This window comes from Psilocybe cubensis, chromosome 5 (genome assembly GCF_017499595.1).
Source record: "Psilocybe cubensis strain MGC-MH-2018 chromosome 5, whole genome shotgun sequence".
NCBI classification, from domain to species: Eukaryota; Fungi; Basidiomycota; class Agaricomycetes; order Agaricales; family Agrocybaceae; genus Psilocybe; species Psilocybe cubensis.
The window spans coordinates 1,590,188-1,612,885 of record NC_063003.1 but is presented as its reverse complement, the minus strand read 5'-3'; the positions used below and the strand labels follow the sequence as shown (position 1 = coordinate 1,612,885).

The 22,698-nt window shown below is 47.0% G+C and overlaps 8 protein-coding genes and 1 non-coding gene across 9 annotated transcripts; 4 read left to right on the top strand and 5 right to left on the bottom strand.

Moving 5' to 3' along the window:
- Positions 1-1,043: 1,043 nt before the first annotated feature.
- Positions 1,044-1,128, bottom strand: JR316_0005996. The gene has a single exon. It is a non-coding gene; the product is annotated as a tRNA-Arg (tRNA).
- A 1,361-nt stretch (positions 1,129-2,489) lies between these two features.
- JR316_0005995 (Calcium-transporting ATPase 2) lies at positions 2,490-7,239 on the top strand (the record flags this gene model as incomplete). Its single annotated transcript, XM_047891745.1, has 10 exons — positions 2,490-3,497; positions 3,553-3,687; positions 3,740-3,862; positions 3,917-4,223; positions 4,279-4,432; positions 4,491-4,570; positions 4,623-5,500; positions 5,559-6,558; positions 6,611-6,974; positions 7,026-7,239. The coding sequence occupies 10 exons, from the start codon at positions 2,490-2,492 to the stop codon at positions 7,237-7,239; spliced, it is 4,263 nt and encodes a 1,420-aa protein (XP_047749094.1).
- Positions 7,240-7,861: 622 nt separating this feature from the next.
- On the top strand, positions 7,862-9,351 carry JR316_0005994 (Nucleoporin GLE2; the record flags this gene model as incomplete). The annotated part of the gene is made up of 9 exons (XM_047891744.1): positions 7,862-8,029; positions 8,083-8,175; positions 8,227-8,400; positions 8,455-8,607; positions 8,659-8,768; positions 8,817-8,840; positions 8,891-9,012; positions 9,063-9,116; positions 9,167-9,351. The coding sequence occupies 9 exons, from the start codon at positions 7,862-7,864 to the stop codon at positions 9,349-9,351; spliced, it is 1,083 nt and encodes a 360-aa protein (XP_047749093.1).
- A 212-nt stretch (positions 9,352-9,563) lies between these two features.
- On the bottom strand, positions 9,564-11,793 carry JR316_0005993 (Cytochrome P450 monooxygenase FCK2; the record flags this gene model as incomplete). The annotated part of the gene is made up of 11 exons (XM_047891743.1): positions 9,564-9,963; positions 10,014-10,103; positions 10,154-10,331; positions 10,384-10,441; positions 10,499-10,658; positions 10,712-10,786; positions 10,851-10,874; positions 10,932-11,154; positions 11,214-11,291; positions 11,354-11,687; positions 11,740-11,793. 11 exons carry the CDS (start codon positions 11,791-11,793, stop codon positions 9,564-9,566), a joined length of 1,674 nt encoding a protein of 557 aa, XP_047749092.1.
- Positions 11,794-13,741: 1,948 nt separating this feature from the next.
- On the bottom strand, positions 13,742-15,017 carry JR316_0005992 (Delta(7)-sterol 5(6)-desaturase; the record flags this gene model as incomplete). Its single annotated transcript, XM_047891742.1, has 5 exons — positions 13,742-13,837; positions 13,903-14,007; positions 14,084-14,229; positions 14,294-14,394; positions 14,470-15,017. The coding sequence occupies 5 exons, from the start codon at positions 15,015-15,017 to the stop codon at positions 13,742-13,744; spliced, it is 996 nt and encodes a 331-aa protein (XP_047749091.1).
- Positions 15,018-15,536: 519 nt separating this feature from the next.
- JR316_0005991 (uncharacterized protein) lies at positions 15,537-16,725 on the bottom strand (the record flags this gene model as incomplete). The annotated part of the gene is made up of 7 exons (XM_047891741.1): positions 15,537-15,576; positions 15,626-15,702; positions 15,761-15,896; positions 15,954-16,188; positions 16,237-16,321; positions 16,376-16,608; positions 16,668-16,725. The coding sequence occupies 7 exons, from the start codon at positions 16,723-16,725 to the stop codon at positions 15,537-15,539; spliced, it is 864 nt and encodes a 287-aa protein (XP_047749090.1).
- Positions 16,726-17,269: 544 nt separating this feature from the next.
- JR316_0005990 (uncharacterized protein) lies at positions 17,270-19,278 on the top strand (the record flags this gene model as incomplete). Its single annotated transcript, XM_047891740.1, has 5 exons — positions 17,270-17,562; positions 17,599-17,917; positions 17,968-18,075; positions 18,136-18,684; positions 18,748-19,278. The coding sequence occupies 5 exons, from the start codon at positions 17,270-17,272 to the stop codon at positions 19,276-19,278; spliced, it is 1,800 nt and encodes a 599-aa protein (XP_047749089.1).
- A 561-nt stretch (positions 19,279-19,839) lies between these two features.
- Positions 19,840-20,767, top strand: JR316_0005989 (Vacuolar protein sorting-associated protein 51-like protein; the record flags this gene model as incomplete). The annotated part of the gene is made up of 4 exons (XM_047891739.1): positions 19,840-20,236; positions 20,289-20,384; positions 20,446-20,531; positions 20,591-20,767. The coding sequence occupies 4 exons, from the start codon at positions 19,840-19,842 to the stop codon at positions 20,765-20,767; spliced, it is 756 nt and encodes a 251-aa protein (XP_047749088.1).
- A 405-nt stretch (positions 20,768-21,172) lies between these two features.
- Positions 21,173-22,408, bottom strand: JR316_0005988 (uncharacterized protein; the record flags this gene model as incomplete). The annotated part of the gene is made up of 4 exons (XM_047891738.1): positions 21,173-21,331; positions 21,390-21,524; positions 21,586-22,146; positions 22,205-22,408. 4 exons carry the CDS (start codon positions 22,406-22,408, stop codon positions 21,173-21,175), a joined length of 1,059 nt encoding a protein of 352 aa, XP_047749087.1.
- Positions 22,409-22,698: the final 290 nt, after the last annotated feature.

The window sequence follows — 22,698 nt, the reverse complement described above, 5'->3', positions numbered from 1 at the left end:
CTGCCCAATATGATTTGCACAGTCAGTTTCTATCTAATGAGTCCGGTCGTGGAGCAGCAGCATGCTTCCAACTACCTTGAGAATCGAACATGAAGTTTGCAGGAAATCATGTTCTATTTTTGAGCGTATATATATAGATAGGTCTTGAAGAAATAATAGACTGCTTTGCAGAATAACATGTAAATAAAATATATTTCCCGACCTGGTGAAGCGCAACGTAGTTTGAAATGTATGTTAAGAATCAGGCTTGCCCATTTAGTTTTCCATGATGATCGCAACCTTATAAGAAGCGCCCGGTAAATAAAGACCTCGTTTACAAATGAAAAACACACAACTGGCGACAAAGGGAGATATTCGCTCTCATGTCAGTAATTCCTCCGTCATTGACGAGTAGACTAGTACACGTACCTCGAAATTACCATGATGACTGTAGAATCCTGCGATTGCAAAACAAATCTTCTCTGTCACACGCGCAAGATTTCAAACTACGAATCCGAGCTACGCAGATTGCACTGCTTTTCTCGACCAGCTCGAAAGACTCAAACACACAAATGGATAGCAGGTGGAAGAGTTCCGCCGTAGTCTTCCTCTATGCAACAAAAACCCCGTGTTCAATAATATTGGCAGGGATTCCTCTTCCTCATGGATTAAATATCGTCAATCTTTGGATTTTTTACAGGACTTTTGCTTCTTCATGTTTGAGCTTCTGGACAATAGTTGCATGTATTAACCTCCACTTAAAACACAGCGTGGTGAACAGTCGCAATGCTGTTTTTTCTTCTCCGCAAACAATCAGAGAACAGTCATGGCTACGAAAAGACCTGTTGCTCTTTATAATCAGAGTATGACGCCTTTCGTTTTCCTTAATTGTTCTAATAAAAGCACTGAGTGTGGGAATCAAACTTGTCGTGTTAAGTTCAACTTCATGTCATCCTGCCGTTGCTTTTTTCAATCCTGTCAAGCTCAAAAAATTGTCCAAGACTCATATGCTTGTAAAAACGTTCTTAAAGGCTAGTTCTAAAGGATATTCCTACTAACAAAAACGATGAATGCGAGATTCGAACTCGCAATCTTCAGCTACCAGGCGAGCGACCGGAAACTGACGCGTTGCCATTACGCCAATCCACCAACGATATTCTTTGAAAAAATGACATTTACATACCACAAACGCGTCACGTGCCTACCTGTGTACCTCAGACACTCAATTTGATTTGATAGGCGAGCCACGCTTAGGAGGCTTTGTGGGGTAAACTGTCAAGATTCAGATCTATTTTTGTGCTGGTAGATTGTTGAAATTTCAACTTGCCAACTTATTAGCGTTCGTGGCCAAAGCATATGGATATGTACGCCAAGGTAGCTACGCATGTAAGAGGTATTCATTCAAGGTTTCCACATACTTTTAAAACAATTAACCAAACCTTCCCATCGCGAGTAACCGGAATTCATGGAGATGGTCCATATTGACAGAGCATGCAGTTCTGACCTCAGACATCATGGTCCACATCTGACATTCCTTTAAATGATCGCACCTTCTAGTGGCACTTCGAGGAAGCAGCATGGAGAACCTGGCAAGCTATAATTTACACACAAGTATTTCCAGAAGGGCATATGCAATCCCGCGAAGCTGAAAGAATACAATTAGTCTGAAATTAAAAGTAGTACATACTTAGATATGGGAATGAGATGGGGGTGACAATCAGGATGGAACACAAACGTTTATGCAATGCAGCAACGAAAAGTGCCCAAGAGAAGCATGGAAAGAGTCGCAAGCAAGCTTCATGCTCAGCGTTTTGGAGCGGATGAAAAAACAGAGATATCTAGAAAGCACAGCCTTTAAATACCACAGTGTCTAACCATGAGGTTCCACGAACACTTGTCTCGGCAGGGAATCGCAGGATCGCACATTGTAATAGGAACAGGTTCATTCTGGATTGATTTGTATACAGGTATAGGTAACTGGAGCCCCTCCCTGTCGTATTTAATGATGGAGGCCAAGAGGGGTGTATTTTGCTCCAACTTGAACAGTTCGAATTTCCGGTTTCGGTGCAATGACGCAGGACCAAACAGCACTCCAATTTCTAAATTTCTGAATTGGAGTAGAATAGAAAATGCTGGGCAAGTTTGGGACAATGAACGTTCCCGTTGGAGGCGCCTCGGTTGCAGGGCCAAGCACGACTATAAAAGCACGTTTGCCAGGCAGCGCACTCTGTTTGTTGATTTCCCAATCAGGCAACTCTGTTTTCTGGTGGACTCGGGCAAGCAACTCTTCGCTCACCTGCCTTCATCCATAGCCTTGTACCACTGCGTTGAGGCAGCCAAGAGCAAGTCCATTATACCAGTGCTCAATACTTTGAGAGCCAGGATACCGCCCTATTGGTCCTGCCCTGGAACTTTTAAAAGTTGTGGATGCACAGCCTCGTGGCTTGGCACTGTAATAAGACCCAACCAAAAGACATTTCATTCCTTCTCACCCACATCCACCTTTCGCGATGTCTCACGGGGAGGACAGCAGAAGTATACCTTCCATCAACATAACCGTCGACGTCCCCGCTACGACAGACCCACACGTGGCGTCCTCATTGCCCCCATCCTCAGGCTTACTCTCCCCTCATAGTCCATCAAATGCATACGGTCCCCCATCTCCTACCCCTTCAGACGTTTCCGACTCGAGTTACATCCCTCCTTCCCCTACGCTTTCAAATCATTCTGGCAACTTTCCTACCACCGTCCAGTTGCGCGAGAATAGGCCTGAAGACAAGTCTGGCCTTTCATCTCTCGGACTTTTGAATCCTGGGTTGGCGACGCATAACCGCAAGGCTAGCAACGCTACTTCAATGACCGACGTAGAGTCGGATTATCGGCACGTTCCCTCAACGACGACTTCTGTTACTCATGTTGACATTTTTTCTCCTTCGCCTTCTCATAGTGAGAAAAAGCCTGCCGAGTCAGAGAGCGACAACAGCAAGCCGGAGAAGGGGGGGAAGAAGGGAAAGAAGGGAAAAAAGGATGACAAGGACGAGCCTACTTTAACAGCTCATCAACTTGAACTGTCTCAGGACGACGCTATTGACCCTGCACCTTTCCGCTTCAAACCATACCAGCTTGCCCACATTCTCGACCCTAAAAATCTAGACGCTCTCAGATCCTTTGGTGGAATTGACGGACTTCTCCGAGGGCTTGGTACGGACGCAGAGCGGGGTCTATCCAGTACAGACGCATCGACACTTGGGGCCGATCATGGTCATCGTCCAAGCTTGGGTCACAAAGAATCTCATCAGCAAGAAGCGCGTACCAGCTCTGATCATGGTAACCTACCTGAAATTGTTTTGACTGAACCAAATGGCAAACTCGCGTCACCCACTGGAAGTGACGATGGTACCACTATCTCTGCCACGCTGGAGGACAGGAGACGAGTTTTTGGCACTAATCTTCTTCCTACCCGAGTTAGCAAGACTTTGCTACAGCTCATGTGGACTGCTTTGAAGGACAAAGTTTTGGTGCGTATCTCTTGCATTGACTCTTCACCTCAGTTTCTCACTCGATTGAACTTAGATACTACTCTCGATTGCTGCTGCTATTTCCCTTGCACTTGGTCTTTTCCAAGACTTTGGAACTCCGCGTAAACCTGGTGAACCTCCTGTAGATTGGGTAGAAGGCGTAGCGATCATTATTGCTATCAGCATTGTCGTAAGTAACATCTTCATTATCCATTGTAAGAATATGTGCTCATTTAGCGCAGGTTATCGTTGGGTCAGTTAATGATTGGCAAAAGGAGCGTCAATTCAAAGCTCTCAATGAGCGTAAGGAAGAACGCGGTGTCAAAGTCATTCGAGATGGTATTGAAAAAGTTATTGATATCAAGGTTAGTATCCATCATCATGATATCACTACACTGCCTGACCATAAACTATTTTAGGAAGTTCTCGTTGGCGACATCGCTCTAGTGGAACCTGGAGAAATTATCCCTTGCGATGGCATATTCATTTCTGGTCACAACGTGAAATGTGATGAGTCCGGTGCTACCGGTGAATCCGATGCCATCAAGAAGCTTTCGTACCACGAAGTCCTTGAACATCATCGTAAAGCTCTCGCTGCGGGCCAGGACCCTCACACCGGACATACGGACTGCTTCATGATTTCTGGTAGCAAAGTCTTGGAGGGTGTCGGCAAATACGTTGTCGTAGCTGTCGGTACTAAAAGCTTCAACGGTCGTATCATGATGGGTAAGTTGTTATTTCCACCTTGCGGTCCTGGCGGCAATAATTTATCCTGTCACAGCTTTACGTGGCGATACCGAAAACACTCCTCTTCAGCTAAAGTTGAACGCACTCGCTGAACTTATTGCAAAGATTGGATCCGTCGCCGGTTCCATTCTATTCTTCTCTTTAATGATTCGATTCTTCGTACAGCTTGGTCAAGGAGAACCTGTGCGGTATGTAATTTTTTCCTCTATTTTGGATTGTGTGATGCTAATTTACATACCCGTGCAGTAATGCCAATGAAAAGGGAATTGCTTTTGTCAACATCTTGATCATCTCCGTTACTTTGGTTGTCGTTGCTGTCCCCGAAGGTTTGTCATCATATCTAGTTCCTTTTGATCTTGCCTAAACATGCCATTCTAGGCCTGCCTTTGGCTGTAACACTTGCGCTAGCATTTGCGACGAAACGCATGACATATGAGAACCTTCTTGTTCGCGTTCTGGGTTCATGTGAGACCATGGCCAACGCCTCCGTCATCTGCACTGACAAGACTGGCACTCTCACTCAAAATTCCATGACTGTTGTTGCGGGTTCCATTGGCATTCACGCTAAATTTGTTCGTAATCTCGACCAGAACGCGGCGCGATCCAACGCAGATGAAAAGTCAGCATCTGGCACCGAAGTTACGCGCAAACACCCGCAGGATTTCTCCATCGAGCTGGCTGATCTCAACCAAGTCCTATCACCCGCACTTCAGAATCTCCTTAATGAAGCCATCGCCGTCAACTCCACTGCGTTCGAGGATATCGTTGCTGAGGATCTGACACTCGCCGATTTGCAGGGCAAGAAGAAGAAGGCCAATGACAATGCACCACCTGCCTCGAAGACTATCTTTGTCGGGAGCAAGACCGAGACCGCTTTACTTGAATTCGCCAAGGAACTTAACTGGCCTCCCTTCCAACAGACTCGCAACGCAGCCGAAATTGTTCAAATGATTCCTTTCTCTAGCGAGCGCAAGGCGATGGGCGTGGTTGTCAAGCTCCCCAACGGCGGATATCGTGCGTATTTCAAGGGCGCTAGTGAGATTCTCGCGAAGAAGTCTACTCGTCACGTTGTTGTCAACAAAGATGGTAAACATTCTGAAGATGTCGAAACTGAGGCTATCGATGAACTTGCTCAGGACAACATCAGTCGTACTATCATCTTCTATGCTAACCAGTCTCTACGCACCATCGCTATTTGTTATCGCGACTTTACCTGCTGGCCACCCACCGGTCTCTCCTACGACGATAGCAACGAGGTTAGTTTCGATTTATTTCATCCCTTCATTCAGCAGATACTAATGGACAATTACTCAGGTTCCTTTCGAGGATCTTGCCCGTGACTTGACCCTCATCGGTATAACTGGTATTGAAGATCCGCTCCGTGATGGCGTCCAGGATGCGGTCATGAAATGTCATCGTGCCGGTGTCACTGTCAAGATGTGTACTGGAGATAATGTTCTCACTGCTCGTTCCATTGCTACGCAGTGCGGTATCTTCACCAAAGGCGGTATCATCATGGAAGGACCCGTTTTTCGTCAACTGAGTCAGGCCGAAATGATCGAGATCGTTCCCCGTCTACAAGTCCTTGCCCGTTCATCACCGGAAGACAAGAAAATTCTCGTCGAAACTCTCAAGAAGATCGGTGAAGTCGTTGGTGTCACTGGTGATGGTACCAACGATGGCCCTGCCCTCAAAACCGCCAATGTTGGTTTCTCTATGGGTATCGCTGGAACGGAAGTGGCTAAAGAGGCGTCCGATATCATCCTCATGGATGACAATTTCTCGTCGATCGTCAAGGCTATCATGTGGGGTCGCTGCGTCAATGACGCTGTCCGCAAATTCTTGCAGTTCCAGATTTCCACCAACGTCACCGCCGTTATTATCACCTTCGTATCCGCTGTCGCGTCTGTTGAGGAGGAGTCCGTCTTGTCGGCTGTCCAACTGCTTTGGATCAACATCATTATGGATACCTTTGCAGCATTGGCTCTTGCCACCGATCCTGCTACCGAAAAACTCCTAGATCGCAAGCCGGATAAGAAAACCGCTCCTTTGTTCAGCGTCGAGATGTACAAGATGATCCTGATGCAGTCTATTTATCAAGTTACTATCATCCTTCTGTTCCACTTCCGTGGTATCGACATTCTTGGTTTCGAGCATACTGAGCACCGGGAGCTTGAAATTAAGACTCTTGTTTTCAACGCTTTCGTATTTGCCCAAATCTTCAACTCCGTCAACTGTAGGCGACTTGATAGCAAACTCAATATCTTCGAGGGCATTACAAAGAATCGCTTCTTCATTGGGATCACGTTGCTCGGTATGTAAAGGTTAACATCTTTAGCGCATATATACTAACTTTGTCGTTATAGAAATCGTCATCCAGGTTCTCATTGTTTTCGTTGGCGGTGCCGCTTTCCAGGTGACACGAATCAGCGGACGCGAATGGGGAATTTCACTTGCTCTTGGATTTGTCTCCATTCCTTGGGGTGCCGTTATCCGCTGTATGCCCACCAAGCCGTTCGAGTCCTTCTTCAAGTTTATCAGGCTGGTCGGTAAACCAGAGGTTCTTCCTACTGTCAAGCCAGACACGGATGGGTGGAGTGGCGCTATCAATCTTGTTCGGGACAACCTTAGCACTTTCGCCAACATCCGTGGCGGTCGTGTTAGGTCGTCATCATTTGTCCTCAAAAGTCGGTCCGCGCGTCTCAGCAACCAAAATGACCAGATGACAATGTATGGCTTTCTGTATGTTTACTCTATCAACTGATACTGACTTTCCTTCAGATCATCTGTTCTGACGATGGCCCCGACGTTGATGATCGGCGCTGTAGCTGCAGGTCAAGCATATCTTCAGGCTGGTTCGTTGTCTGATCCAGCACATGCTGATCCTTCGAGGTCCTCTGCTGCTCTATGGGAGGGCAAGCTCCAGATACACCCCGAGACATCGAAAGATGACCCCGTCTACCGCCAATTCGCTGGCAAAGAAAACATAGCCTAATTTATTATCGCTCCGTCCATGACTTGTCTATTTTATGCATACTCCGAAGCAAACGACATCAAATCGACAATCAACACATCTGGCCGCCAGCATTTGACTTTATTTCAACATACCCCAATTCGATACCTTATATTAATCAGTATTTGATCTCCTCTAGGCATATTTGCCTAGTAACTTTTTTTATCAACATTCGCCATAATTCATTGCATTGTTCGTTCAGTTAGATTCGTTCACCCACTCACTTCACTAGATATCACGACCTCTTCATTTTTTTGATTCGACGTCATACTCTTCACATCATCATCTCAAGCTTCTTCTTTTCTAGTCTATGCCATCCTCGAAAAGGGGCGAGTCGCAAACCCTTACGATAGAGATGTACTGTAGCACGACTATTTCATGTGTATTAATACGAAACCCGAATACAAAACTCAGTGCAAAATCCGTGATTGCATCCAACCATGAGTCACGTTATGTCGTAAATGTCATCCAAAAATGGACATGTGCCTCAACCCAAATTCAAACTGTTGTGGTCCCAACTTGCGTTTTGGTTTTGCCTACATCTTTCGCTTCTTGTCCTCCTTGAACAACCTCTTGATACTGGTGCACATTTCTTATACGCATAATGTCTTTCTTTGGGAGTACGGCCTCCTCCACTGTGGGGGCGGCTGCAAACACTTCAGCTACTGCAGAAAAGGATATTGAAGTTGCTGAACCCCCTTCGGACTCCATTTCGTCCTTGTCCTTCTCCAGCCAAGCAGACTACTTGGCTGTTGGAAGCTGGGATAACAGTGTACGTAATTTGGCGACTTCTACACGCCTTTGTTCCCATCTCGCACTATCTAGGTTCGAATCTACGAAGTTGGCGCTAATGGCCAGACTCAAGGGAAGGCAATGTATCAACATCAAGGCCCTGTACTGGACGTTTGCTGGAACAAGGTATATAATCTGCTTCAATTTACGCGCGATCGCGTTGACGTGGTGCTTTAGGAGGGAAACAAGATCTTTTCTGGAGGGGCAGACAATGCCGGACGTATGTTTGACGTGACCACTGGCCAAGCCACGCAGGTTGCCCAACACGATGCTCCGATAAAAGTAATTTCCTGGGTTGATGTCCCAGGGGCGGGTATTCTAGCAACAGGAAGTTGGGATAAAACTATCAAGGTGCGTCCATTTCCTCTCTGCATTGTATTGTGTGTGTTTAACCTTGTCTATCAGTATTGGGATCTACGTACCCCCAACCCTGTTGCGACTGTCACCCTTCCAGAACGATGCTACACTTTTGACATTCAATACCCTCTGATGGTCGTTGGCACAGCAGAACGTCATATCCAGATTTTCAATCTTTCCAACCCAAACACTGCGTATAAGGTGCAGTTCATCTGTCCTGTTGGACGTTTTCATGACTGACTTTCGGAGCAGACTATTCAGTCTCCTTTGAAATGGCAAACACGTGTTGTATCGTGCTTCACCACCTCTCCTGCCAACAGCGGCTTCGCCGTTGGAAGTGTAGAAGGTCGCGTTGCTATTCAGTGAGTTCTGCGACATTGATGTTTGGAAAGAAGCTTATCTTTTATTAGATACGTTGAGGATAAGGATGTGCAGTGAGTGAGAACCATTCATCATACACCGAATTCTAATACATTTTCAATAGGAGCAACTTTTCTTTCAAGTGTCACCGCCGCGACTCTACCCCAAACGCAAAAGACCAGGCACTCGTCTACGCCGTTAACGATATCTCCTTCCACCCAGTTCATGGAACATTTTCCACTTGTGGTACGTTCAGATCTCTTATTTCTATCCAACGTTATTCACGGAGATATTAGGATCTGACGGTACCATCCACTTCTGGGATAAGGACGCCCGTACCCGTCTAAAGAGTAACTGTTAATTGTGCCTTTTGGTCTACCTTGACTAAATTTTTCTCTAGCATTCGATGCTGCTCCGGGTCCTATCTCTTCCACGACCTTCAACAGAAACGGTAACATCTTTGCCTACGCCGTTTCCTACGACTGGTCTAAGGGCCACTCGGGCATGACTCCTGGGGCCCCTAACAAAATTATGTTGCATTCATGCAAAGATGAGGAAGTTAGGAAGAGAGCCGCTCGTAAATAGGATTGGAATTGGTTTTGTAGTTTCTCTTTGTTGTGTGTCCTGAAATATCCCGTATTTTTTTTTCTTGCTTTACTTGTTTGCGATCTGTTGCATATGTTGTGTATATTAATGATCCTAACAAGAATGATATACATTTTCATTTCACAACTACTGGAAATTCGAAAAGACAAAGCAAATCTGGGTAATAGATTAAGGTTACAACAAATAAATGTCTAGTATCTAGACCCTTTACGAGGGGTGACAATCACGGGGAGCACACCTTTAAGCGTAACAAAGTAGTCCAGCATGTCAACTTGCCAGTTACTTGGGTCGTAACCGTCTTGAAACCTCAAGTCTAGTTGTTGCATAATCATGCAAATTACCATACGCATCTCCATGTATGCCAGATTTTTACCCGCACAATTGGTGGGACCCAGTGAGAAGGGAATGAAAGCCGCTGAGTTATGGATAAACTCTGACGGATTTCCGAAAACTTTTGGTTCAAGATTGATCCTCTTTTCTTCCGAGAACCATCGCTCAGGGTAGAAAGCGTCGGTGGCAGGAGAAAAGTTTCGAGGATCCCGGTGTAGGCTGTAAGTGGGAATAAACGCGCTGTTGCCTTCAGCCAGGAAACTATTGGATATGTTTAGTATGATCATGAATAACATTTTAGGTCCACTCACTATGAGCCAAGCATTCTGCCACCACTACCTTTATCAGGTGTGCGTTGTGATCCTCCCAAAATTGGAGGAAGTAATCGCATGGCTTCATTGCTGTCGCGAAATCAGTATCTTCTACTGTAGGTATAATTAAATTTACATACATTGCGGCGTTTAGGTAAGGCATATGTGCATGTTTTGTGGTATCTAGGACATCATTACCGAGCTGATCGACTTCAGCCTGCAAGCGTTTGTATGCCGTCGGATTGCACATCAGGAAGAAAAACAAATGCGTCATGGCGCTTGATGTCGTGTCAGATCCAGCAATGATGGCAAGACCGCCTGGCACAACCGTCAATAAAAATTCTTTTACCAGATGAATGAATTGATGTACCATCGCTGGTCACCTCAACAGCGGTGGGGCGCTCGGAAGCAACGCCATCTTCGTCCATCTAGAAATAAGGTGCACGATTAATATCATTATTCGTTTGTGTATGCGGTTGGCGCACCAAGTGGTGGAAAATATCCTTGTATGCAGACCCCTCATTTTTTCTTACCACAGCTCGAGACCGAGCGTGCGCACGGAAGGCCTTGAGTTCCGCTGCAAATTTAGGGTATCGGAAAAAGAGCCGGCCTAGCCATGGAACGTGGCTCATAAATACTGCATTCCTGATGAAAATGGATGAGAACAATAAACATAAAAACGGGAAGGCTGATTTTACTTTTGACCTCCTTCCAACAAGTGCCAAAGTCCAGTAACATCACCTTGCGCCATCATTTCTGATCCTCCTCCAAAACTGAGTCAGAAGAAACATATCAGAAGATGAATATCATTTTTTATACCCAGGAAAGGGTACTTACGCGAGGTCGCTCATAATATCATATCTAGAAGTATGTCGAACAAAATTAGACATATATATACTGTCAAGTAGAGCGACATACGTGAAGAAAGAAATCCATTTGGCGAGGTTCGTGACGCCTTTCTCGGCGGCTAGGGAGTCTACGAGCTGTGTTGACCTTTTAACGACCAATTCTTCATATCCTTTCAAGGCATTAGTGCTGAAAGCCCTGGTCCATGGACGCCTTCTACGGGTGTGCTCTGTCTTGTCGCGAATGGCAATCAAGGGTTTCACGACCTCCGATTCGGGAATCCTCCCATCCCAAACTATGCAAAAAAAAATAAACACAAGTATCTCATTAACGCAGTCAATCAGAATGGCTTACATTGGCCTTTAGGCAAGCCAGTGTTGCCTAAGAGGGGTTGTATAGCGTTTGCATCGCATATCGAAAGCTCATTGGGACCTGGGTAAAAAGCGCGCTCACGTAAATAGATTATTCAGGGCCGCGGCAGCCCTTCGACTAACCAATTCTGACGACATTGCCATATTTCTCGTGTAGTTGATCATAATAGATATACTGCTTTCCATTGAGTGAACGGAACGCGAGGTAGAATTTGGACACTTTGCACAGCAGTGGTCCGGGATATTGAGCCAGTGGGTGCCAAGGAGAGAGACGGTAGATGAGTATAGATGTAAGCAGGGAGGTCCAAAAGAGGGGAAACACGGTAAGCGCCGCCCATGCCAAGCTGACTGCGTGCGGTAGGTAAAGAGCCGAAAGTGCAGATGGGACTAGGACAAGTAAACCAAAGGCAACAATGGGCTCGTATGATTCAAACTTCTTGTAAGTAAGATGCACGGCCTGCAGATAATTGATGATAAGCCTGTTTTGGATAATCAAGCTGGATACATACTACACTGGCGCCGACGATTGCTAATAGTGTGTCGGTGTAAGACAATGGAGCCATGGCTGGAGAGATATGGCCAACAGTATAACCCGGGAAATATGCTTGACGCAAGATCCCGAGCGGGGAGTGTTAGTAGGTTACTGAAGAATATGTCGCTCCCAGATGTTTATATACTCCTATGCTCAAGGATAATACTGTCTTAGATGCCAAATTATCAGCATCAAGTTAACCGCGGAGTGTGATAACATCGGGGGTTAACCTTTTCCTAATGGAGGATCGGTAATCGAATTGACCTGATTATTGAAAGAAACTGGGGACTTTTGATAAGAGGTGTTGAAAATCCAGCAAGGACCGTTGTCAAACAAGGACCGTGACTCCTAGTTAATCCCGCATTGCGTCTAAGACTTCGGTGATCTGTGTTATAAATAGCTCATGGCCGAAGCAAGTAGCTGAGTTGTCGCTAATACGAATCGTGGTGGCATTTAGCGGTGTCTCGCGTTCACACCCTTCCGTTTGCGTCACAGAACGGAGGCGGTTGTGGTTGTAGGCGGAGAAGTAAGTATAAGCGTAGCTGGCTTTTGACTCGCAGATAGCATATGTTTTCTTTGCGAAGCTCGGTCTCGGGGAGGGAAGAAAGGTGGATTTTCAATGTATGTTCGACGTGTAACGAGACGCAGCGACTAGATGACGGGATCAGTCCCATTGACCAAAGGCAAGGCGTAGTTGGCCTTAAGGACACAGAAGGCCAAATATCGCGTCTCTCTCCTGTCTGTCAAAACCGACACCTACAATCAATTTCCCCAGTCTCCAGACAACGATAGGCATGAGCAAACTCACGGTTTGGAACGCCAATCGCCCGCTAGCGCAGCGAGCTTATCATTGCGTGCATGATCAGCGTACTTTTACATAGTACGCGATTAACATTCAGGTGCGCGGATCGAAGTCTTCCTTTTTTTCCGACAGGCAGAAGAGGAGGTTTCTCGATTCCGCAAGCCTTGCGCTCAATGGTTCATTCTGGTACAGATTCAAGTCAATCTTTTCACACCGTGGCAGACGCGAAATACTGGGTCTCAACTGTTCAGATGGTCAGATGTGTCAAAGAGTGGTATACATAGGTCGGGAGCTGGTCGGGAGATAACAGCCGGGTTCATCTGACGATTCCGCTCACCATGTGTCCTTGTCCCCTTCGAAAATTCTTACCCACTTGCGTCAAGGCTTGGGAGAAAAGAATAGACTTCTCGAGGACGTGTCGGGCCTAAAGCAGATGATTTACGCGAGTCTTTTCCTATTTAGCGCGTCGACATGCATATCTGCGACGTACGACGTCAAGGTATGATATGAACTTGTGGATTAACCCCTTTGCTATTACAAGCTGATATTCAACGATTAAAAAAATCAGTCTGTCAGGATTCGTATCAAATGCTTCTGGAACACGTTGGACGCTGAGAAACAATGAGGAAATAAAGACGCTAGACAACGCGCCCAGCCCTTCTCCGACATACAGTTGGGTTACAAATATGTTCCAGATTTATTGAAGCAAATATGAGATTACCCGCGCCTTGATGATTGAAGGCACATTGGGTCCGCTCCGCTAGATCGTTCCGCTTGCAAGAGAGTATTCAATTACAAACATTAACCCAGACACCTGGATGATTTATATGATATCCGAGAGCAAGGAAAACTCGACGTCCTGCAGTAGAATGTAGAATTTCCGAGGAGTTATGGATTTAATCGCATCAGAAACAAGTTTCAAATTTCCGTCATAGTGAGCACCCCACCGCATTCTGAGTCCTGCACTCAACCACCAACGTCTACGTATGCTCCCATACGATGTGCGGCAAGAAAATCTTCATAAAAAAGGATGCACGGTGAGTGACATCACTCCTTTCATTAGACAGACGATTAACTTTCTACAATTATCATAGAAGAATCGACTGAAGCGTATGTGTAGCAAATAATTATACAGATCCAGCATTAACTTTTAATAACGGTCATAACAAACAACTCTCTACTCGTCTTTCAAAGCTTTTACTTCGAGGAGAGGGTCAAGATGGGATTCCGGCTGTCGGTATGATCCTCCTACACGGTCTGCCCATGTGAAGTACTAAAAAGAGAAATTGATTAGCATCACAATTAAAAGGCCTACATGACAACAAAAAATTCACTCACTTGACCGTAGTTGACAGTGAAATACAAATGGTGGAGCGTATGGTGAGCGGGGCCATTAATGGCCTTTTCAAAGATATGTCCCGTAATCATATCAGAGTCGTGGATCTACACCGAGTAAACAGATAAGATGGTAAGTAAGCGATCATTGTTGATAAGCATCCACAACACATATAAAACTCACGAAGATGCTCCAGAAGTTGACCAGAACGAACATAACAAGATAGGTTACACGATGCAGCGGGAAGATGAAAATAAAGAGGTGGTATGGGACAGATTGGAGATAGCCATCCACAGGGTGGAATGCGTGTGATCCGAACGGAGTGGGGACTGGTGGAATGGATGAAAATAAAAACAGTTAGTTGCGGTTTTCCAACCCCACGAAAACACGTACTGATCCATTTATGGTGTGGTTTATGCAGGTGCTTGTAGAAAAATGGGATATGAAGCCACCTGTGGATCCAATAGATACCGTAATCGGTGAATAATAGGTATCTGGGTGAGAAAAGGAACATGGTCAGAACTCTGTGTGTGTGGCGCAAATAGCAACTGAATAGGGAGATCACATACAGCGGTACCGATGCGAAAAGATAGAAATAGCCGTATGTGTCCAACCCGTCATACAATTTGGAGTATCCTCGCACTTCAGCTTGGAACCAGGGAAGAGTCAAGAGCATCATCACGGGGAAGGCTCGGAGACTGGTCTGGATTTCCAGTGCAACCTGGTTTTTGAGGAACCGAGGGTGCCGCATCATCTCATGATTGAAAATAAACTGGTATGATAGACCAGCGAACAGGAAGTACAGAATATGGATTCCAATCATAGTAAGGATCGACAAAGACGCGATTTGCCGGGGAATATAGTCTCTTGGCCAAGCTGATATTGACTGAGAGTTGGCGTATATTGAGGATGCAATTTCATGGGATAGCGGAGGATGGGGTAGATGGGAGACAAGTCGTGACCATGTTGAAGAATCAGCAGAAGTGGTAAATAAATTGGTGGTCGCGTTCAGGGATTTAGCCAATTCTGGGGAAGCGCCGAAGGCAGAGAGGGGCACGAGATGAGCATAAACCTTGTCGAGGAACCATTCATCAGCTATGTGGAGGACGAGGTCCATGGGGGCGGAGATGGGACGGATGCACTGAACCGGGGAGGGTATACAAATTGTTTAGAAGCATTGACCTGTCTTTTTATTGCTTTCTGTTTTTACGTTCAACATCAGGCCACTTGCTTTTTTCCCGCATCACGTGTTTCCTCAAATGATTAGATTTTCAACATAAACCATGCCATCAACTCATCACTCTGCCTAGGTCTTTCCTACCTGCGAAATCCTTGTTCTCGGTTGGTCCGGGTCTGTACATGTCTTAACGCTGCTGTTTGCTATTCATTTCAGGTATCGGATGACTGGGCGTTGTCCACTTGAGCCATTGTCATACCTGGGGACCTGGAGCATGTTGGTGCCAGCAAACAATTTGCGTAACTGCATGCCAACATCGTCTGCTAAAGATAGCTTTCAGGGTCAACGGAGTTTAGAGCCGGCGTCTCAAAAATAATGTGTATGACATGTGCGCATCTCAGGAAAATAATTATGCTCTTCAGGTGATATTACAAGTTACAATTTTGTCAGGTACAACAATTATTTGGTCGACCCCCAGGGCCAGAAAATGGGGACAGAGCTTTGCATGACGTTAGACTATAGGAAAAACAATAATAATGCAAACGTACGCCTTGTACAGTTGCCATTTAGCATTGCCGGCGAATTTCTTGTCGCCAGCACGCTCAAGTGGCGGAACGCCCGACACCTGGATTCAATATGTAAGTAAAGAGGTCTCACAAATGACGCAGTACAAAGTGATTCACATTGCGGATCAAAAACCAAGTAAACAGGGGGCTCAAAGCTGCAAGTGCAATGGTACCACGGGGATATGCCGCAGTCTGAATCGACGAAGTGGAAAGTGCCCAAATCCCTGTCCAGATTCCGACTTCGCCGAGATAGCTAGAATAGAATCACGAGATTAATAGTATAACATATAAAGTCAAGGTTAGGACCTACTTCGGATGCCTGCTGATTCCCCACAATCCTGAAGATATAAAGTCTTCGTCGTGTTGCTTGTTGTTCTTGGCTTTCCTCCAAGCTGATTTCTGACGGTCGGCGATGACCTCGAACAACAAAGCGCTCGCATACAATCCAACTGCAAGATAGTCACGCGCGCCTAAGGCGGGATGAATGCGGCTGGGAAAGGTGTTTACAAGATAGAGCGGAAGGCCAACAAGGGTGATCCACGTCGCTATTGAGGGGGAATCAGATATGTCTTGGGAGGTGAATATATGCGCACCTTGCGCCATCCAATAGTATGTGAATTTGCGTGGGCTTTTTTTAATTTCATCGAACCGGGAGTCGCCCCCTGCTTTGATAGCTCGCTAACGCGGTGAGATAAGTCCTCAGACAGAGCAGGAGGACCTGAACCGATGTACCATTGCAAGGAAACTGCCCAGTCTCACCGACCAGATACCAACGGCAGCGGATATAAGCAATTGTCTTGGCGCGAATGACGACAACGCTGGGAGAGACCCTGGAATGGCATCCCAGTACTTTGCCTTGAGAGAGGGATAGTAGAGGGACAAAAAGGTGGTGGTCAACCATCCAACGGCACCACCCAAGTCATAGAACTTTTCGTTCTGCTGTGGGACGAAGATGAGTGCAAAGACTGTTGAGATGACGGTCGTGAGTGGCTACAGCGACATGACATGTACGACAAGCACAGACTTGCTTGCAGGCCATAGGCACTGGCGATGGTTGGGACGAGACGCGAGAGGACAGGCATGGATGGAAGATGTGGAGAGAGAGGAGAGAACTATTTATACAATTGCCTAAATTGGCGATAAAGTCGGTGGGCAAGATCCTGGGAAGAAAACAAAGTACAACATAGGTTATTTTACGTGACGTGTGACGAGTTGGTTGAGTTGCAACGCTTGCTGGACAGAGTCGACAACGCTCACAGCATACTCGCCAATCAACAGTCAGTCAACATCAATAGCTAACTGCTGCTAGCTTATCCTTTTTGTGGCGTATCTCGGAATCTGGTGGGTTTCTTGCATATCTTGCAACATTTTTATATTTGATGAGAAATCCTAATCCATAACCAATAAAAGATTTATCCACCCGATTTTTCAGGACGGTTTAGTGCTCCAGGTACTCATGCGGATCCTTTTCTGTTCCCTTTCCTTTCAGAATACCCAAGATCCATCTAATAACAATGTCTTGTCTAGTGACCCTAGTCTCCTTTGTTCCCTCAACATCAATTCAACACCTTTGCTTGACCACACCAACCCCCATTGTCTTCCCCATCTTACCTTTCGATATTCGTTATGGATAATCCCCAGCACTACCAGCCCCTATCTCATGCCCTACATCCCCCTTCAACCAGCTCTAGCCGACCGCTTGTATCCCACTACACCCCAAATAGTCATCTAGGGTCCTATGCACAACCACAAAAGCCGGCCGAGCCAACGCCCACAACCGGTGCACGACCCGTTGCCGAGGAGGAGGAGGAGGAAGAGGAAGAGGAGGAAGATGACGACGACGAAGGCCTCGTGGAGGAGCAGTTGAACCAAAACGACGATATCCACGGCAGTGATCCGTCGTCTCCTAAATTGACCACGTAAGTCCAAACGCAGTTATCTCCTGAAAATCGCAGATCCACTGAAGATCACAGTGCTACCGCGCCCCAAAGCGCCCACACTATCCCGACGCATGATGAAACCTCCTCTCCTGCTCCCGAGCAAAAACGCCGACCGGGGAGGCCAAGAGGTTCCAAAAATAGGCGCCCAAGAGTAGGTTCAGCAAAGCACGATTCGCAGATCTATCACCCTGGACAATCTCAAGCACCTACCTCGACACCATCTGCCGTGCCACAGCATCCGAACATCAGCCCTTCAAATCAGCAATACTACGAATTTCAGTGGCGTGTTCTCAATCTTTGCGCAGAATTCTACGGAGCGGCTGAGGAACTTGTGGTGAGATCCAGTCGCTGTCGGCATTGTTTTATCAATAACAATGCTATTAGAAAGGAACCTCGCCTCTTGTCGTGGCTCAGTGCTACCACATGGGACCCAGCGCAAAGATTGATCCCTTAGTGATGCTAGGTGAAGCCAAACGTATTTGTGACACGCTGGTAAGGTGCATCAGTACACGTCAACTCAGACGCGTTGTTGACTGCCTTTCTTTCATCCAGCTTGCCAACCCATCGCAACTCGTTACAAATCCGCCACCCCCTATGTATCCTGTGATCACTCCCATATATCAGCCTCCAGTGGTTACCCCGCAGGCAACACCTGCGCCCTCAACCTCAACACCCGCTCCCTCCACCTCTACACCAACAGCACCCGCTCCGGTTATAACGAACCCACAGTCGTTTGTTGTACCCTTAGGGGCGCAGCCTGGGTATCCTCATCCGCAGTATCCTGTATATGCTGCAGGGGCATATACAACCACACCGTATTATCAGTATGCGGCATACACCCCTGGAGGATACTACCCAACTCCCGTGCCACCCCAACACATGGTGTCAACTCCTGCAGCTGGAACACCCGCCCAGCCCACGGCCAAAATCACGACAACACCTGCAACAGGTGGTACTGTAATAGGAAATCAGGGTGCATGGTCGGAGGAAGAGAATGAGAGGTTGAAGAAATTGACGGAAGAAAGTCGATCAAAAGGCCCTTCTGGTGACATTGAATGGGACTGGGTAGTTCAAGAATGGGGAATCAGTAGGACAAGGCAAGTTAAATTCTGCATTTCAAAAATATTTGCCATTTACTCACGTTGAAATGCCATTAGACATCAGATCTTAATCCGTGCCACTGCTTTGGGGCTAAAGGAGAGTTCAACACGGGCAACCAAACGAAGACGAGGAGACGACCAGCCAGACGCCCCAATGTCCTCATTACAAACATCTAATTCCAATACATCTAGTGCCTCTGTCCCAGCAACAATGGCCATGCCTATCTCTTCGCCCGCTCACAGTACCAGTCAGACTGGCTCTACTCCAGCGGCTTCACCTGCCTTGCAACATCAACAGCGACCGTCCTCTTCTAAAGGTCCTAGTTCTCTTGCTCCCCCGGCGGCAGCACCAGCAGCACCAGCTGCTAAGTTGCCGTGGCCAATGCCAACAGTAGCGGTTAGCACACCGCCCACCGTCATCCAGGCGCCTTCGCACGACCAACAGCAGCGGTCTAGCTATTACCGACCCCGCCCTAATCAAACGGACCAAGCGCCTAAGCAGCCGATTATACCTCCACAGCAGCCCGCATCTCACCAGTATACGATGTATCCTTCGAATGGCCAGGGCATGCGACCCAAAGAGAACGGGAAATGAAGGCGCCATTTGGCCTCCTCTGTAGTTGGCGATAGCATTTCTCCAACCTTTTGACACATGTGCTACATTGTGTTATATATTCCATTCTTTTCTTCTGTGATTCCCAGCACGCTCGTTTTGTGCCCTGCTTATACGGTGTTCTTATTTCTGTTTTGCCTTGCCTTTTCTTCCTACTTATCTGCGTTACTTATATTTTTCTTCGCATGAGTACTTTACCGTTTACGACGAACTATCATGCCATGGAGATATCTCTTCATTTCCATCGTGGAACACTGTTTCACGAACGTTGTTTTTGTTTATATGACTGTTGTATCTTCACCGTAATTGAAAACCTGAAAAATTCGGAGGCTGGGTATGTAAAGTATATTAATCTTATTCATCTTGTTTTTTGCTTTGATGGACTAGAATTGATAAATAGTATGTGGACATAGTGATAGTAAATGCTCCCGAGAGGATGTGTGCTATAATTGATTCCTCTTCTTGACTTGAGCCAACAACTTACCACCATCGCAAGTCTCTCTACATCTATCCCCATCTATTCTGACAATACCCAAGTCAGCGATGTCCTCTCCATCCACCCCACGCGTCGCATCCATTCCCCGCCCGCCTCCTTCTCCCCTACGCTCGTCGTCCGCAGCCTCAGTCTCCTCTTCCACATCTGCCTCCCTAGCCACCGCTACCACACCCCTCGCCATGCCCACCCCGCGTCCCAGCGCAGCGCAGCAACATCAACAGCAACAGCAAACACCGTCACACAGCACACCGAGCAGCGCGCATTCGTCTCCGGCGCCCCAGGCCCAAGCCGGAGCCAGCGCACCTCGGCGCTCTGTGACGACCACCCCACCGCCTCAGGGACAGAAGACGCGCGCGAGGGATCTGCTGAGGAAGCATTATGGGCTGGGCGTTGGCCCGCCGCCGCCGCGCCCTGGGGGCAACTCGCAGGACCCTATGGATCTGAGTGCGTACTCTGGTTATTAGTTGGATATTGTGACTCAAACTTCTGTTTGTAGATTCTACTGCGTTTGATGCAAAGAGTTATTATGAGCAGCTGATTACAACGTCGTCGCTACCTGCGCTGCTGAAGAGAGAGAATGAGCTTCTGTCAGGTACGTTTTGTGTCACGGCAGGCTTATTGATATATGTATTGACTTGACATTCACCTCTCAGAAATCCGGCAACTGGATAGTGAACGACAGTCACTAGTGTACAACCACCACCACGAACTGATAGCAGCAAGCGACACAATATCAGCGGTACGCCTGCCGCTTCTCTGTGTTTGGAATATGATTGCTGATGCATACTTCCCTGGTAGATGAAGACGAGAGCAGAAAGCCTTGACAGCGACCTTGACCTCCTTCGAGCTGCATTTTCAGAAATATCACGGCTTACCGCTGAGGTGTCCATAGAACATCCGACCACAAATAGACCTTCGTCGAATAATAGCGGAAATAGTAGAAACGGGAATATCACTGGATCTAGTCTGCAATAATCATGGTGTTTATATTATTAAAAATGTACTACGCTAAATGGTATGATCCTAATGCAAATGATATGCTACATATGTTTGTATTTATGTTTAATTGTCCCTGAAGAATGTGAAAGAGGAAAAATAGATCGTCAAATGAATGTCGTAAAGGGATGTGTGATATGATGCGTAAAAATGTGTGAAGGCAAGATTAGAAAAGGGGGAGGGGGGTGGGGATATTTGTGGAGGAAAGTGCGTAAAAATCGTGGAGTCGTAAAAAGTCCGAAAAAAAATAAAAATAAGCAAAAGAACAGTCGTACAGCTCTTCAAGAGCGCCTAGCAAACAAGTGAAAAAGAAAAAAAGTGCAATCAACGCAACTGGAGAAAATGAAGCAAAACAACCATGAAGATGCAAACAAACTCCAACCCTTATGAGTGACGCTGACGTCTGGGAGCCCACAACTCTACCTGCCAGTGAGAACCACCACGGTGCACCATGTGCGAGAGGAAGAGCTGATTGATGTCGATACCAGCGTCACCGTAGTGTCTAGAGATCCACCAGGAGTGGGCCAGCATAGGGTCAACAACCTAAAAAAGAGGAAAGACTCAGAATTGAGAATATCAATGACCCACAGTATACACACACCTTCAGGCACTTCTTGAACTCGAGAAGCTCCGCACAAAGTCTGTTGGCAATAGTTTCGTGCGTGATTGGAACCTTCGCGCGGCCCTCTCCCATAAACGCCTTGAGCTTAAACTTGTACGGCTCGTACCCAGGCCACTAGAAAATGGAAAACAATCACGTTAATATCTTTCTGAAGAAGTAAACAGGTTTTACTGACCATGATCTGGATGCTCAAAAAACTATCTCCGGTATTGGGGAGGGTGCACTCGGTCGCACCTTCCAACAAAAACGTTGGCTGCCCAATCTCCCCTACACGGATGCCAGGCTCGGGGAACCCTTCCTTATGGAACGCAATGTCCTGGTACCGGAACGAGCCAGACGACGCGGGAGCTCTGAACACGGCCTGCGGCACGCGTTCACAGTTAGAAGGTCCACGCTGAGTCGTGAACGCATCCCGCTGCATCCTGCTGAGGCTCTCTACCGACTCCTCCGAGGGGGATCTCCTCTTCGGAATCAGTGAGGGATCAGGCAGGCGCATCTGTATCGGAGGTGAAGGCGAGTAAGACGCGTCACTATACGCGTCTGTGGCCTGAGACACCGCGTATACTCTCCTGGGACGCGTTATCAAATGCGAACCTTCAGAATAGAAGGGGAAATACCCAGGAGGTGGCTCCGGAATGGAGAACTTGGCGCGGGTAGGCGAACGCGCCGTGTCATGGGCGTAATGGTAGGGGTGTGTTTTGGGTACACTCCTTCGCTTGGAAGGGGTCTGTGGATTCTGGGGCCGGGAATCTATATGAATAACTAGGGCAGTCGTACATTGAACAGATACTCACCCCATGATACAAGTCGTGTTGTTCTTCTACAACCCATGCCGTGCCTTGCCCAGTGTATCCGTCATAAGTTAAGGGTGTAAAAAAGTTCGGCCCACGGGTGAGGCCAGAAGGAGAGGCAATTTCACCAGTAAATTGCCTGTTGTAGGGGCTGGGACCATCGACAGGAATTGTGCCCATAGGAATATACGACGCGTACGAAGTCATATTAAAAATCTAGCGAGTTCAAAACGTGTAAAGTAAAGAAAAAGAGACGACCAGCGACTTAAAACTTAGAAGAAGAAAAAATGTGGAGACACGAAACCAGAATGGGAGGGCGATGACCCGAGAACGATAGTGGCACAAAACTTATCTTGGGCCCGTCTTTATACCAGTGACCGCGTCCGTGACATATCTGGCGGCCAGGATCTTTGGTGGACCCCCGGTCATACGGGACTAGTCGAAGTTGGAGAGATGGGCCACGAAAAACCACAATCAACGCGCATTGTTTGACTGAC